General features: G+C 35.8%; 1 protein-coding gene across 12 annotated transcripts in view; it reads left to right on the plus strand.

Annotated features, from left to right (window-relative positions):
- MAGI2 (membrane associated guanylate kinase, WW and PDZ domain containing 2) overlaps nucleotides 1-16855 on the plus strand; it is a 776332-nt gene that overhangs the window by 340470 nt on the left and 419007 nt on the right. The window contains exon 1 of one of the 12 annotated variants that reach the window (XM_076362783.1): nucleotides 13231-13271. The exons of the other annotated variants lie outside the window; for them this stretch is intronic. Within the exon in view, the coding sequence (XP_076218898.1) occupies nucleotides 13253-13271 (19 nt within the window). The 5' untranslated portion in view covers nucleotides 13231-13252. Of the gene's footprint in view, nucleotides 1-13230; nucleotides 13272-16855 lie in introns of those variants that run through there. 12 annotated transcript variants of the gene reach the window in all.

A 16855-nucleotide genomic window follows, 5' to 3' on the forward strand; every position in this document is an offset into this window, starting at 1 on the left:
GTATCTCCCTCAATGTGAGACTGTAGGTATAAATCAAAGAACAAGATTTCGGGAACAAGCCAGGTATGCGGGTGCAACTATACAGCTGCAAATTTTAAGACTTTTTCCTGCTGCAAATATATCCTCAATTACCTTTCATTTATTTATAGAGTGATTACCTTTCACTGTGTAAGTCCCTTGACAGCACACAATAATGTTGAAAGGAATAGCAGTTTAGGCAGTCATACTTCTCTCATGGAAACAGGACTGCTTTGAAATGTTCCCATTAGATTGACTTTATGGATATCTGTTGTAAATTTTACTGAGACGAGAAACATTCTCTTTGAAGTAAAGTACCTAGATCTATATTGTGTTACAAATGAGGTTAGAAATATTTCATTATTGATTGTGTGATTAATTAGAATGGTAGCTAGAAGGAAAACTTTTATTAATGTTCGAATGAAGTTGTTCTGGTTTTCTTTTGTTGGGTAAAGTACTAAGTATATTAAGGGAAATTGCTTTGGAATGAATCAGCTGACTTGAAAGGGTTAACTGCAATTCTGGGAGAGCAAATCTATTTATTTCCTTATCTGTCTTGTACCAGAGAAAAATAAGTCGCATGGAAAATATTTTATAACTGTAGCTAAGCTGTTAATTAGAACACTTCTCAGAAACAATGGATTTTGTGAAAAAAATGAAACAAATCTTTGATGGAGGAGAGCAGTTCAGAGCAGTTAGATATTACTTTTGCTTACAGTTTTTCAAGTGTTATAATTTAGAAGTTTCAGGTTTTTTAAATATGTATTTTTTAAATTTGTGTATGTGTGTTAAAAATATGTATTTTTAAATTTGTGTATTTTTTAGAAAAATACACAAATCTAAGTATAGGAATCAAACTGTGACAACACAAAATCTTTTTTTTTTTTCCTTTTCCACTTAAATGTGTATCTACCTAGCACAAGGCAGTGTTAAGGCAGTGTTAGTAAATAGGCTTAGCTTTTTGTGACTTTTTTATGAGGAATAGTATATTTCCTGAAAAATGCAGTTTAAGTGTCAAACTCCATGAGAACTTTGCTTTAACGTCTTAGATGAGCTATGGAGAGGGAAGGGAAATGGTTTCTTTCAACTTTTTTGAAAATAAATATTGCAGCTTTTTTATTCCAAGTTATGACACTTAGAAACTTTTGTATAAAAGTAAGATTTTTAAGTGGTTAAATACACTGGAGAAAAAAATACTTTGTTTCGGAGGGGACCTCAGGCATGATGGGAATGTTACGTGGATGGAAAGGAATATAGAACTGAATTAGTTATCACCAAAAATAAGCATTCAGAATGCTGCAGAAACAGGTTTCCAGCATTTACCTGCCTTTGCCATTGTCCTGTAGTAAATTCTGTAAGAAAGCTAAGATTGGAGTGCAGTCATTTCTACCTGAAATATTCCTCCCAATTTTAACTAGCAGGATAGTGTTGTTATGCATTCATTTGTATTCTGGAAATTGGTCTTTCTTTGAGTTATGTGGCTGGAATTATTTCAATAAAGTGTAGGTCCCTTAAAAAACTTGAAACCTAACATGAATACAGTCGTCATATTTTAGTGTACTATTATTACTGTAATGCTTTTTTCTTTAAAGAATGTTAATGTCTGTAAACCTTGACCATTTATTTTTCTAGTAAAAGTTGCTTAAAGGGGCAATTTCTACAGTTGTTGACAAAGATATTAGAGCAAAGATTAAATCTTAATTCCTTAATCTCAGTTATTACTCTTAAAATAAAATCATACAACATAATTTACAGTCATTGTCACCCATGTGGATTGGTAATATAAGGAGAGTGTGAACTTTATAGAATTGGCAAGGAAACTGAGGTGCCCTTCCGCTTCAGCAAGCGGTCGTCTCCTACCAGACAGGAGCCAGTCTGGGGGAACTGTGTGAGGAACCACGCAAACCCGTTGTGCTTTACTCATTTTGTGGTGGTATGAACTACTAGGCACATGTGCAAAACCACCTACTGGCAATGAATGCTTAATTTTGTTTTTGCAAAACAGTAAGTCTGTATTTTCAGAGGAAATTGAGCATCTAAAGTTACAGCTAAGGTCAGTGGAAAGAGTTATAGCTCAACACTTCAAAAACCAGCTAAAGAGACCTTAATCACATAGTAGGTGAGAGAGCCTTATTAGTAGACCTCCTGATTTTAAAACACAAACTAAAACCAAAACACCTGCCTCCTTCCCCCAACAAACCACAAATCCAAGGTGATGTATACAGGCTGGGAATTAAATATAAGCAGACAGGTTTTAAAGCACTTTATAAGAAAATATTGGAAATTATATGTAAATTCCTAAAAGAATTAGTGCAAAAAAATTTACACAAAAGAGAAATCATGTTATTGTCTGAAATATAAGGGAGACCTTAAAAAATCAATAGCTTAGTTATCTCACTAACATTTTCATTTCTGCATTTGAGTATATAATTATTTTAAACTTCTTACATTAACTAGAAACAGGAGAAAAGGAATTTTCATTTTTTCATATCACAGAACAGGGACTTATCGCAAATATAAACACAAATAGGGCAGCTGTTCCTGATGGGTTTATCCAGTAACACCCACTACTTGTTGCTGGCTGGCTACTTGCCATGAAAACTAGGGGCTGCCAAAAGAAAAAAAAACGTTTTCTTTAGTGAACAAGAAATGTTCTACAAATATTGAGACTAAATTCATGCCGTATTGTCTGTGTAGCAAATGTATGCATCTAACATCTTTCACCTCTCTTTTGATGCAGACACTGAAAATAACAAACCTTTTATACACAGGGTGAGGAAGAAAGCAAGTACTGAATCTTCAGACAATAAAATAGCTGGAGAAAATGATGCAGAAAGAAGCAAGCACTGGCCATGAATGTTAATTTTATTATATATGTGACTTTTCTAGGGTTTAGCTAGAGAAATAAACTGCCTCTGGAGATGCTGGAAGAGTAAGAAAATCAAGCATTTCTCCTTATTCAGAAATAACACTATATTGCATATGACACTAGTCTCGAAGCACCAAACCTTTCAGTGAATTGATTCTATTAAAGAAAAAGTACATGTCCTTAGTATACACATCTGTTTTCATACCACTATTGATGGCATTATCAGATCATCATTAATTAAAATAGATGCTGGGTTTTTCTTTGTGTATCTATCAATGTGCTCAACAAATTATGACCATACGCTGTGGCAGTCTGAAGGGAATTTGCCTTAAACTGAGTTGATCTCAAAATCTGTAAAACCACTTTACATGGGGGAACTGCCTCTGGAACCAGCATTACGCTGCTTCCCAACCGGTGTATTATAGCCATCAAGTGAGAATCAGGCTTTTTTTGCCTCTGCTTCTACTGTCCTGCCAGCACAGTGACTGCTTTAGCAGGAGGTGAAGAACATCTTCAAATTTACATGACCGTCAAAAGTGCAATTTTGGTACTCTCAGCTGGTGACTGGAATGCAGTGGGTTTTTTTAATTTTGCTTAATTTTAGCATCTTCCTAAACATAAGCTGCTACATTCAATTTTACGTCATCATTTCCTACTGATTGTAATGGATCCTGACGGTGCCTGATTTAAAATGGTATCTCATGTACTTAAGTACTTAAACAGGTAATTGATTGTTCATTTTTTTGTTGCAGTGGGTGGGTAACAGAGCACCTCAAAGGTTGGCTTCCTGTGGCATTTTCTTCCCAGTTATGGAGGTACTTTTGAAAATCCTATTCCCAGTGTTGATAGCATTCGCTTTTCCCTCTTCACGGACACTGCAGGTCCTCTAATGATATATTTGGAAATGTGACACATTATATTGCTTTCACAATCTTCCTTTCTATCAGATAAACTATTAAATGAAGGAATTTACTTTATGGTAACTTTAGCAACTTATTCAGTCACTGAATTCTCATCAGTCAGTAATACCATACTGATATCATACCTGAACGGCTGGTTCACCTTACCTCCCAAATTATGATCAGTTGGTCATTCTTGCCAGTACTTGTATTTGTTAACATACTCTGCATCACCTATCCAGCTCTAGGTTTACAGAAAGAAACACGGTGATTTCTGCTACTGCTTTAGTCTCCTGCCTTGGAATGAAAATGAAATGCAGCACTCCCGTCCTTTCTGACCTTTTCTCAGGTTTGACATGTTCACTTTTGCTGAAGTAATTTTCTATGAATGAGCAAACTTTTCTCAAATAGCTAGTTTCTTCCTTCCAATCTAAATGTTTTGTTTTGCTCTTCAGGAAACTGATGTGTTTGCACCAATTTTTACAAGGTAGTTTGTCAGAACTTGAAATAAGAAATACTGTACAATGAATTATCCATACTGGAGTAATGCAGTTATAGTATAATTAATGCAGTTTTCAGGGCTCTCCTGCCTTCGTTAGTGTGTAAGAATATTTTCCATTCATAATTCTCTCCATGACAACTCATAAAATGAACAGTTTGTGCTCATTTTGTGCTAGTACTCATTTTGTTTCTCAGTCATCCAAGACCATCTGCACATTCCTTTTACTCTAAAGATATATATATTTCCATTTCAAATCAACTTGCAGTTTGCTGAATATAGTAATGCAAATACTGTGCTTGAAGACCTCTTTAGATAAACTCAAATACTTTAATTTCTTCTAAAATTCCTGTGGTCTAGGTACTTCTTCTAACAGTATGCATACTCTCGAGTATGTATAGACTTAGCTAAATTTGTCTATAATTCCGGAAGCCCACAATGATTTGCAGTTCTCCGTCTTAAGTTGAATGTGGTTTAAAGCCCAGATAGTGTGTTTCAATTTGCAGGATGTTATTTATTCTAAATAATCTTTCCCCAAAATCCAGCAGAAGTCGGGAAAAATGAACTCGGAGCTGACTTTCGAAAAGACTTACACTTGGCAAGTTGTTATTATGATAAAACCAATTTTCACAATTGTCTGCCTTTTTTCTTAGAAAAACTGTCTCCTCCTGAGTCTGCCACATGTCCTTTCATCTGACAGCAGAAAGCGACAATAGTGAGAAAGCATCTTATGCTCTGTTCCCCCCAACACATTTTTCGCAGTTTTTATCTCTCCTTTCAAGACTACAGTACTTCTGTACTATCTGTCTTTAGGAAAAATTTACAGGATGAAGCATTTTTAGATAGCTTTCATAAAAATAGGAATTGTCTGCTGCTTAAATGCTATACATTTTGCTGATTTATTTTTAATTTTGACCAGAACTTTCTCACCCAACCTTTGTCTATATTATGTCTGATGATTTTTTTTTCTTTTTTTTTTTAGCTACAATTAAAAAAGTAACTGCAATGATTTAGGGGTGGCCAGGGGCGGGCATGTAGAATCATGTAAAAAGAAGCTAAGCGTTTCAGTCATAAACACAAGGGGAAAAAAATTAAAGTAACATTTATATATTACACTGTTCCATGACACCAAGGTCAGATTACAACTTAACTAATAAGCATTTCACTCGTCCATGTTTTGGGACTGAGCACATCCTTTCACAAAGAACCAGCAACTCGGCACACTCCTTCGCCAGCCAGGCTTTCTGCTGATCATTAAGAAACCCCTGCAAGGAGCCCGTGGTCGGGAAACATTAGCCCTGTACATATTCTTCCAAAAGTAGAGATCTGTAAAACATTTCCCTTCTTTTTTGTGCTTACAAGTAGTGTTACCCATAGAGACTGGTGCTATTTAGATTTGAGAAAAACTAATAGTCCATCTCTCTTAGTATCTTAGTAACTCCAGCATCCAATGGTGGTAATGCTGGGAATGATTATTACCCTTCCACTCTAGTAATATGGTCAGGAGTGGAAAAAAATGCTTCCCTTTGCCTAATTGCAGCAGCATCTCAGCTTTCAACTTTGGCAATAGCTATCACCACCTAAATCAACAAGTCTTGCATGAAAATGTTTTTGCTCTTATATTTTAGCACCTACAAAACCTCACAAAAATGAAATTACAGTTTATGGAAAGTAGTCCAACAAATGAATTGAAATAGATACAAGTTGCCTACAGATCTATAAATTTCCCTCTGTAGCCTGTTTCACAAGCTAACCACCAGTGTCTTGACCTGTCAAATTCAAACTGTGGGAAATGAGGAAATATAAAATTAACCTTAGCTCTTCCCTTGCTTATCAGTGGCCTGCCATATATATTTTGCATTCTGTTTTTGCAGATAATGTAAAAGAATCATGGAAAAAGCACTTCACCTACTCCACAGAAACACTATTTTTTTTTCCCCCTTTACTCACTATATCTTTTTACCACTCTGCCCTGTCATGCGCTGCTTTTGGAGATGGGGTGTCACAGATATTCCCAGTGGCTTTTGCAAGCTTCAGAGGTAGAATTGGAGTGAGTTAGACTGAGCTGCCATGTACTGTAATTCTTTATTTTATGCTTTTCAGAAGGTTTAATTTTTCTGAACTGATGCTCCATAAGAGATACTAGTGAGAGTCTTAAATGTGCATTAACAGTTTTTGTCAGAGAATGTGATTTCTTAATGTGGGAGGATATAGTTTGATTTCTGCCATGCAGGGATATTGTCTGAAAACCTAACTAAAACACAGAATCCCCCCCGCAACAACAACAAACAACAGAAAAAATCCCAACCAAAAACCCCACAAAATAACCCAAAGTAAAACAAAACAAAAAAAGAAAGAGACTTTAAAACTGAATTGGGACTGTTGGGTGAGTCGAAGGCACCACACATACAAATATCTCACTATGTGAAGAAGGCAAGAAGGACACTTTAGAAAGGTGCTGAGGATGCACCTACCTCTTCAGCGTGACTATCTCCAGAGAAGAATATATAAAACAGTATTTTGAAACATATAAAAAGTTTCATGTTAAATGGTAAAATAATTTGCAGAACTATTTTGTCCTGATGATAATGCAAGTATTATAATTAAAGCTATCATTTGGCATAGAAACAAGGAGCCAATCACGGTTTGTGTTTGTGCCACACAGTGATAAGCAATGTAATTTGTAATAGTATGAACAATGGACTTTTAGATTTCGGTGCATAACCTTGACTGTTTTCCAGACAAATATCAGAAAAATGTCCTAAGGCTACAGATTATTACATTTGGGATGATGAGTGTTGGATTCTCGGCACAATTACAAAGTTGTCCCATTTTATCTCAGTTTTGCTTTTTCTAATTACATGTAATTTACTATACAATGATGGAAAAAAAATGCCTTCTTCTTTACACCTGCAATCCTGCAGATTTCATGTCTTTTCTTATTATTCAAAGAACTGTTGATACAGATGTTATGCTCATAAAAATTCACATGCATATAATGTTTCCTACAATGATCCCATGTACTTTGTGAGCATAATTAAGCCCTGCAGCACAGTTAAATGGCATTCCAATTCCATAAATGGGTAAACTGAGGCATTGCAGTCATGACTTGCTTAAAACTACACCAATTTAATGACAACATTAGCAGCGGAAGCTGGGGGGTCTGACTACCAATTGTTTGATCCAAATCGAAGAACATACGGCCTCTATTAACCCAGACCGACTTCAACTACAGCCACGCTTCTTTATAACTTTGTATTACAAATGTTTTGCTTACATTAAGCTATAATGGTTGTTGACATTTATATTTCATCAGCTACCTCGGTTCCAAGTGCCTCTTTCAGAGGGTTCAGCTTTCCAAAGCCACATCATAAATCCCTTTTTATACAGTCACATTTTTCCCTTATTTTTTTCCATTGAGCTTCTACCCTGCTCTACAAAACCTCGTCACTATGACCCCGCAGTGCACTAAACACACTTTAAAATTCTCTTTCCTTTCCTGATGATTCGTTTCATTAGTGACATTCTTCAAATCAAATGTACCTAATCCATGGTTCAGTCTACTAACAGGAAATCGGTTCAGTGAACAGGGATTTATATAACAAAAGAAGTGCTCACTTAGGGAGTACTTTTAATACTTTGTTCATTGAAAAAAATGCTAACCTTCAGATTTTTCTGACTTTAATGCTCTGGTGTTTCAGTTTGGATTTAACTGTAAATGAAAGCCTTCAAAAGCCATATAATCCATCGATCTCATATTTGCTGAAGCACAAGTTTCATGGTACATGAACATTTTTTATTTCTTTGATTTTTTTTCTCCTGTAATTATGTCAGCTATGTTACTTCCAGGCATGCTTAATTCTGTTGTCTGTTCTGCTGTGCAATTCTTAACCAAGGTCCAAATGTCTATTTTATTTTATATTTGTTTAATTTTAGGATAGTGATTGTAATCCCAGCATCTGAGTTTATTTTTTGTGGGGGAATGTTCCTCTTTTTTATGCTGTCAGTACTTCAGCTATTGGGGCGTTGAGGCTTAAGTGTTCTGCTTTGAGATGTGGGTATCTAAAGATACAGTCATCTTACTTGATAGATTTATATTTATTTGTATGCACAGATTTTTAACTTTTTCCTGAGGCGGGAATTTCTTGTATTTCTGACAGGAATAAGTTTTTATTTCTCCTAGCTTTCCGGAGCGGGTATTGATATGAGAAACTATACTAGACTGCAGATCATTAGATTATCTCATCACCTCTCAAATTTGTTTAACTAACTGCACAATTCAGTATTCCAAGGAAAGACCAAAATCTACTGTCACCACCACCAGCGTTAGCTTGGCTGGCTTTCAAAATTGTTAATCCATTGGTAATACTCCGGAAAGAGAGAAAGTTGGACTTTAGGGTCAGGGAATGAAAACAAGAAAAAGCAATTATGCCAAGAGAACTGTGTCTGGAAATTGTGACAGAGCCTAAGGAATGATTGTGCCCATTCAATATTTTTTTGTTTTTCCTCAGGGAAGAACAATTCCACAGTGTTACTGATTATAATATATAAGTCCTGAAGTAGCAAGGCCTTTTTACTGAGTCATGTCATGCTTCTTTTATTCTTTCATTTTTAAATCTAGTAAAATATCCTCTGCCCCCCAAATGCAAATGACCTTGTGCAGCTTGGCTAAGGTTAAATTAGTAATATCAATACATTTTACAATAGAAGTATGCATGGTGATCAGATTTGAATGAAAATAGTGTTCTGAAGAAAGGAAAATAAAAGAACCCATCCCGGATGTGAACAAGAATTATATAACATGATTTTATACACTTAGTAGATAGTTGAAGAGCTTTTTTCTTATGATTGGTCTCATGGATTCTCCATTGCAATTCAGTGGGATACAGGTATTCTTTGAAAATTGTAGCCACACAATCATGAGACAGGCGCATATCTTCTATACACAGATCCATAATTTTCAAAGAGAAGTCATTGCGCTACTTTCAGTCGCTACTCCTCAAAGAGACGGTCCAGCTCATCACTCATCTCTGATGATTCTCTTCCTTCCCTCTGGGATACTTATCTCATGAAATGAGCCACCTAGATGACAGTTTTAACCATGCCCTAAATAGGAAAGAAATTCCTCCCAATATATCCTGCTTGACCTTCTGAAAGAGAGGACAGAAGCAATCCAGCCATTCATTATCTAGTTTTCAATTCAGAATACACTTTATCTGACTGTAGCCTGGTTTGACAGAAATGAGTTCTCCACATTTCAATCATCTGTTTTTCCTGTTGTGATGAAATGCCAATAGTATTCAATAGGCTACTCTACTGGCAATAAGATCATTGTATTGATTAAGCATCTTTTCCTTATCTAAGACTGTCTGTAAAATAGAATATTTTCCTATGACATGAAAAAATTGACTAGCAGAAAAAGAATGCCAAAAGCTCAATGTAGCATCTGCAGTACATCCCAGTACTGATGAATAACTATTGTTCTTTATTCACAGTTAAAAATACCCTTAATATTCTATATATGAAAACTGCTGCCTGTACCATCACTGGAATCAGATGAGACTTATTTGCAAGACAAAATTCCACAACTCCCCTTATGAATCCTTTAAGGAACATGAGACCAGCAGTCAAGACTTATAATCTAGCCAAGATTTCAGCTCTCATTTAGGGGTAGCCATAGATAAGTTACTCTTGTCCTGCTCTTTTGTTACAATGAAAAATCCTTCTGTATCATATTTTAATGGAGTAGTAAGCCAGAAAGATTTGCAATACAATATTGTATTGCAATATATACAAAATATACAATACAAAATACTGTTTGTATTTTGTGCTTGCTAGGCTATAAAGATTTTTTAGCAGCAATACTCAAAAGTTAGTGCTCAAAAATGATTTTATCAAATTTCATATCAGAAGGTAAGTTAGCATTCAATACTGGAATGGTTGAATGAATATGCACTGAATTTTGGTATATGTAAGCTTTGTTCACCAGAATTTTTCTTTTCAGTGGAGAACAGGTGCAGTGAGGTAAACTGTGATATTAGAAATCTTGACATGTATGTCAAAAATGGGTTTCTCTTCATGTGCGAAGGTATTCCACAGAATAAAGGAAAATACAGTAGAAGAAAAAGCAAGATTAGGCTCTTGCTGAGTCTGACAACTGGATAAAGGCCTGACACTAGAAAATCAGCAGCTGCAGCTACCTACATTCTGAGGAGGCTGTGAGCTGTGTGCTTTGGATGCCAACTCATAATTGTAAATCAGATAAAATTTCCACCTAAAGTATCATTAAAGATTGAGCTTTTAGTATTATTTCTGAGGTTTACATATAGCAAGTGTTCATCTGTATTTTAACTGTTTCTAATGTTCCCATTGCGTAGGATATAAGACCTAGGAAATCTTAACTGTCTAGGTCTTCTTATTGATACCATTCACTACCCGTTACCAGTCATAACTTTTAGCTCAGATTAGCAGAAAAACAGATAAATAATAATAATAATTTTTATTATTATTTGTAATATGAAAAAAAAGAAAAAAAAAGGTAGAGGGTGTTATTTACAGACCTTTGTATCTTGTATTGCAGCTAAACATGATCACATTTGAATTCACAGATTTCCTTTAAAATTTTTACTTATCAAGTTTCTTCTGCCAAATGTGGGGCTGCTTAATTCTAGAATCCTTATAGAAAATAACCCTTCGGTGGGTTATGGACAAGTTGTGATCTCCAGCATAGTCAAGTCATCAGAAACACTTGGAGAGAAAACATTTTTATTTGTGCTAGGAAAAAACAAGGGCCATTAGAGATGAAAAATTATTTATTAGTAGCATACTGTATCAGATTCGGTTTCCCTGTGACATTCACTCTCAGTGCCTATAGAGCGAGTGGCATTATTTGGTCTGCTTTTGAATTTGAAGGCATGAGATCTCAGTAATAATAATGGCGCAATGAAGAGCTACTGGCCTTGTAATGGGGATGGCTTGCCTTCCTCTTTCACTGCATATGGAAGTAGGACCTATGATTTTGTGCCATTGTGAGATCTCTCCAAGAAAGAGCTGCTTCTTCAGCCCAATGTGCTTTGTAGAGTCTAACATTCACCTCAGACCTATGAAGTTTGTCTTCAGGGACTGACTGGAGCCAGATGGACTGTTCTTCATCCACAGTTGCCAGGTTATGTAGTGACCTATACGTTAGCCCAAATTGAGTTCTGAGTGACCCAGATTAAGGCTATAATTTGTTGATGGTGTTTGAATGTGACTGCATTTGTATTTGACTTTGACTTCCTCCTTCTTGTCTAAAGGATACATGTCCCTTTTTTTTGAAAATACGTGGGCTTTACCCTTCAGACTTCCCATTTTATAATGCCTGATTTTCTTACTGTGTATTGAGAAGTGCTATGACTGGAAGTGAATTTCTGGTGGAAGGTGCCTTGGAGCCAATATAGGCCGTTCTTCACAGCATTTCATTATAAGCAGTTCTTCACAACATTTCAACAGTTTGACTGTTTTCATTTGAGGATGTTTTTTTGTGTCTGAATGTTCTGAAGCACATTGCATGGGTGTTTTGTTTGTTGTGAAGAAAGAGAGGCTAAGTCTGATTCTTATTCTGATGGGGAGGCCATCACTGAGGATGTACTCTGAATTCCACGTACAAAAGCCACAGTATTAAAAGAGAGATTGAAATATATTTTCAGAACTCTCCTAGCTTTTAAAAAGAAAGAATGCTTCCATGCTGCCAAATCCACAAAACTGGTCTTTTATGAATCCTGTGGTTGAGCTCCAGAATGAGCTCTTTATTCAGCCTTTCCTTATTTCCCCTACCCCTTTGTATCTTCACAAAACTTGTGAAGGCTTGATAGCTTGAAGATGTCAATTGCACTAAAAAAATCATTTGAAATTGGCCATTGTGCTCAAGCTTAGTAGGGGAGACTGAAGGACACACAGACAAATGCATATATGTGTATATATCATACCCGCATCTTCCTCTCCTCCCTTCTTGCTTCCCTCTCATAATACCATCACAGAAACCTAGTTTTCCTTAAGAAACCAACATAAAACATTTCACTGAGTTACACCAATGAATCTGTACTGACTTTTGGGAATCATTCTTGATTTATATCTGTCTGAGAGTTAATTAAACTCTAAGTCTTAATGAAATCACTTACGTACAGATCCTGCAAGGACATAGCATGTGGCTTTGTACCGGTGAACACTTCCAGTGAACTGACTGGAATTATTCACCTTTGTAAGTTTTTGCAGAATCGGGTTTTTAGTTATAATTTCAAGCTTTAACTGGTCTTTCAAGCTTTGAAGAGAATCTGAATCATTCAAATGTGTTTATTACATGAAAGAAGATTAGTAACTACCTGTATTGTTATGGCTGTAGTGAATTAATTTATGTGATTACAATCACAATAACTTCTGATTCAGAGTTATTGTAAAGTAAGTTTTGTAACAGTACACAGTGTAAAAGAATGCAGTATATCTCAGATACGTATTAAAACAACAAAGCTGTAATGCTTGGTACAATACTTCTATTGCACGTTCTGTGATGATGTTGTCAGCATTAAAGATAAGGCAGCCTTACAAAAAAAAAAACACGCAGTGAGTTTGAAGAAAGAGAGGGAGAACATTTTGTTTCTGACAAATGGGAAAGTTGCTGCAACAGCAAATGTCACTATAAAAGAAAAAGCCGATTTGAGGACGAGGAGAGGAAAGATGGAGCAGTGGCAAGAGCCATACAGAAGGAGAGAGGACGACAGTTTCTGCCAAAGGAAGCGCAAGGCGGTGTTGATTTCCGCGGCGCGAGGGCCGCCGGCCGCGGGGCGGTGGGCTGCGCCGGCTGCGCCGCTCTCCAGGGTCCTGACAGCGAGCAGCCGCCAGCTTGAAGAGAGGCGTAACGGGTAGAGGGGCCCTTGGACAGGAAACCTGAAGTGAATGAGACCAAAATTACTGAAGAAATGTAACTATTAGATGAAGTCGTTTATAGGAAGTAAGAACAGACAATAATTTTATTTATTTATTCATTTACGGGCGTTGGGATTGTGTTTTGTATGTCTTGTGCTATTCCACTATGGTTCTTACAGGGAGTGTGTATGTGTGTGTTTTTGCATGCTCATGCACAATATTTAGAAAAGAGTTTGATGTGTTCTGCTGACACAAGCTTCCCATTGTTGCATTCCTTGTGCATTAGATCTAACCAGTGATATGCTTCCATTCTGCTTTTCATACTGAGTTAATTCCCTCTTCCAGTGGGCAAGCACACCGCAGAGTGTTTCATTTACTTGTCATGGTGAGATCAGGAAATCTATTGTTAATTATTATGGTTTCAATTCCCAACTCAGCTGCCTATGTCAGATGTGCCATTGTGTGTGCGTGTTTGACTATTAATGACTAGATGGAATATTACTATGTACACTATGAAGGCAAGGCTTTTTTTTAGGCAAACTCTTCTGGAAAGAAAAAATCAAAATGGTACCAGAAAAGTCTGATAGTCTGTTACACAACTATCCAATCATTGATTTAAATACAAAATTGAAAATATCAGTTTTATCTGTTCATATAGGAAATAAGATATCTAATTCTTCAGACTATTTTAAAATGTATATAATATGCAAATCAATGTATTATAAAAGAACATATGAATACAAAGATGGATTAAATGCTATTAATAAGAATACTAGCACATTTCTATTAACTGGAAAATGTTAACACACATAGATAAAATGCTGCAAATACAAGAAAGATGAAGTAAAATACTTTTTAAAGTATCTGATCCACCAAGTGTCTGTCATGCCCCATACTTACAAATAGATACTTTTTTTTAATATATTTTGAGTAATTTCATTACGGATTTTTTTAGTAGGAGCCACTGACTAAACAAACAAAAAATCTAGAATTTCAGTTTAAACTCCTAGCCTGTAGAGGTCTCAATGAGTTCCCCACATTGGGAGTTTTAGAGTGGAAGAGGAATAGCATAGAAAATGCTTACCCCCTCCTCCCATATGACATGGGGGGGCGGGGGACAGAGAAAGAATGTGTCATAATTTCCAGTTGTTAGGTTGCTCCAGAACAAGCACATTTGAAATTTAAAATCAGCCACTTCTCAGTAAAATTCTTGTTGGCTTCAGTGGAAAATTATAGTCTTCGGTGAGTAACCGTGAGTTACAATAGTGAATGTGCTACCATTCTGTAAGTAGCAAACTGTGGAGTTCTTTATTTGTGCAAATAGTATAGGACTTCCATTTTCTTTTGCAAATGTACTGTAGCATCCCCATATAAATATAATTCATTTAAACAAGGTACATTAAAACAGTATATACAAATAGAATGCCAAACTGGATTTTCATTCTTTCATAAGTCCCTTTATTATGACAGCAAATAAATAAATAAATAACATTTTTATAATAATGATGAATGGAAACTATAATAAATTAATAGACTCCATACTTAGCATTTTGATTTTTTATTTTGTTATTAGCATTATATTAATGCAAAATTTGTAATTAAAATTGTGAGAAGTGTTTTAGAAGAGTTTTGTTTCATATATAGACACTAGTGAGTGCTGAGCAAACATGCAGATGAGAAAAGATTAGATAACTTGGAAGCACAGTGCAGTAACACTTGTGTAAGAAGGCTTAGTCAAAAGCCTTGTTATTTTATAATATTATATCTATTCCTCCTACAAATTTAGATTTTCTTATTCTTTCTGTTTCATTCCTACTAGTGGTAGAATCAGTATTGCACACAGGATTAAGGAATGTTTGCTAACTTGTAATTTAGCTCCTCTTAAATCAGGCTGAAATAATATTGGAGTAAAAACACAGTCATGTCATTATTAATGTTGATACAACCACTGTGATTTTTCAGATTTACACCTCAGTTGTCCTTTACAGGACAAATCAGTAAATTATTTTTCTCCATTAAGAAGTTTTACAAACTAAAACTTGTTATGCTTGACTATTTAACAGAGGAAAGAACAAACACAGAAATATTATTTTTTATATATTTCATCAAAATATGATTTATTTTAAAGGAGACTTGGCTAATTCTTTGGCTAGTTTTAATGGACTTAGTTCATTTTTTTTGTAACGTACTAAGTGCTTTTACAGTTTCAGATCTTAAATCAGAAGATTTAAGGACTAGGAAATAATCAGAAAGATAGGTTAAGGGATTCTTTTTATTTAATTGTTTCACATACCTTAAACAGTTGAAACCTATGGAGATTCTTTCCAAACTGTTCTATCCATTTTCTCATATGAACAAACAAAAATATAGATATTTTCCCCTTGGACAAAGAATAGTTTTGCATAATTCATAAGCCAATACCTTTTCCTAGTTCTGGGGAAGGAGACTATCAACACATGGGCAGAGTCACAGATGCAGAAAGACGTTCCAGAACTAGCTTTAAATAAAGTAGGTCACATGCTGCAAACTCAGAGCAGGTAGAGCTTTAATTTTTGTAGGCAGTGCCACAAGAGTTGTGTGATTATGCTGCTGCTTAATAAAGAGTAAGGCATCTTTGTACAATACTTATTCTCTGGGAAGAAGGGGAAGAGGTCCTGTAATAAGAGAAGTGTGCAGAGTGAGTCAATCAAGTGCCATTGGAAGAAGAGGTCCACACTGTGAAGATACCAGTAATTGACATCTTGTGGCTGCCCCCATTGTAATCCAATTAAACTTTATTGAATTCCAACAGGGGAAAGCGGTAGGGGCGCGGATCCGCACTGCCATACTACCATAGGCCATCCTCCTTACAGGCACTGGAAACCAATTAAAAACTTACTTATCCAAAATAGCACGCTTAATGAACACACTGTCTGGAGAGGACTATAATTATCTTCTCCTTCTCATCATGGGCCTGTACAGGCATTAGTACAATCTCAGGGAAAAGCAGTTGAACTACCCCAAGAAAGTTAAATTAATATCCCTCAAAAAATAAACCAGACATTTTTATGTTTTTTTTTTTTTCCATCACTACCCACCTGTTTCTGCCAGTTATTAAGACTACTGTGCTTAGCAGTTAGATGAAGACATTCAGTCTTCTCTTAAACACACACCTCAGAATTGGTTGGCAAATGAGCTCGCAAGAGTTTTTGTAAAAGTTTGGCTGAAAGTTACACATTCCATCCCCCAAACCCTCTACAAATTGAATTGTATTGAATTGAATTGAATTGAACCCTTTACAAGTTTTGTACAAGGGAATGACTGCCATTTCATGGACAGAATGCGATGCATATGTAGAGATTAACAGCAACACTGAAGACAGCTTAGATACAAGTCAGTTATTTATATATCTTTTTTTTAACTGTATTGTGTTACTCCAAGGGATACATCCTATTTTCCTTTTTTGAGACTGTGTTGTGGTTTAACCCTAGCCAGCAACTAAGCACACGTCTGCTCGCTCACTCCCCCACCCATTGGGATGGGGAGAGAATCGGAAAAAAGGTAAAACTCGTGGGTTGAGATAAATACAATTTAATAGGACAGAAAAGGAAGAAAATAATAATAATAATGATGATAAAAGAATATACAAAACAAGTGATGCACAATGCAATTGCTCACCACCCACTGACC

The sequence above is a fragment of the Aptenodytes patagonicus genome, chromosome 1 (genome assembly GCF_965638725.1).
Source record: "Aptenodytes patagonicus chromosome 1, bAptPat1.pri.cur, whole genome shotgun sequence".
Classification (NCBI taxonomy): Eukaryota; Metazoa; Chordata; class Aves; order Sphenisciformes; family Spheniscidae; genus Aptenodytes; species Aptenodytes patagonicus.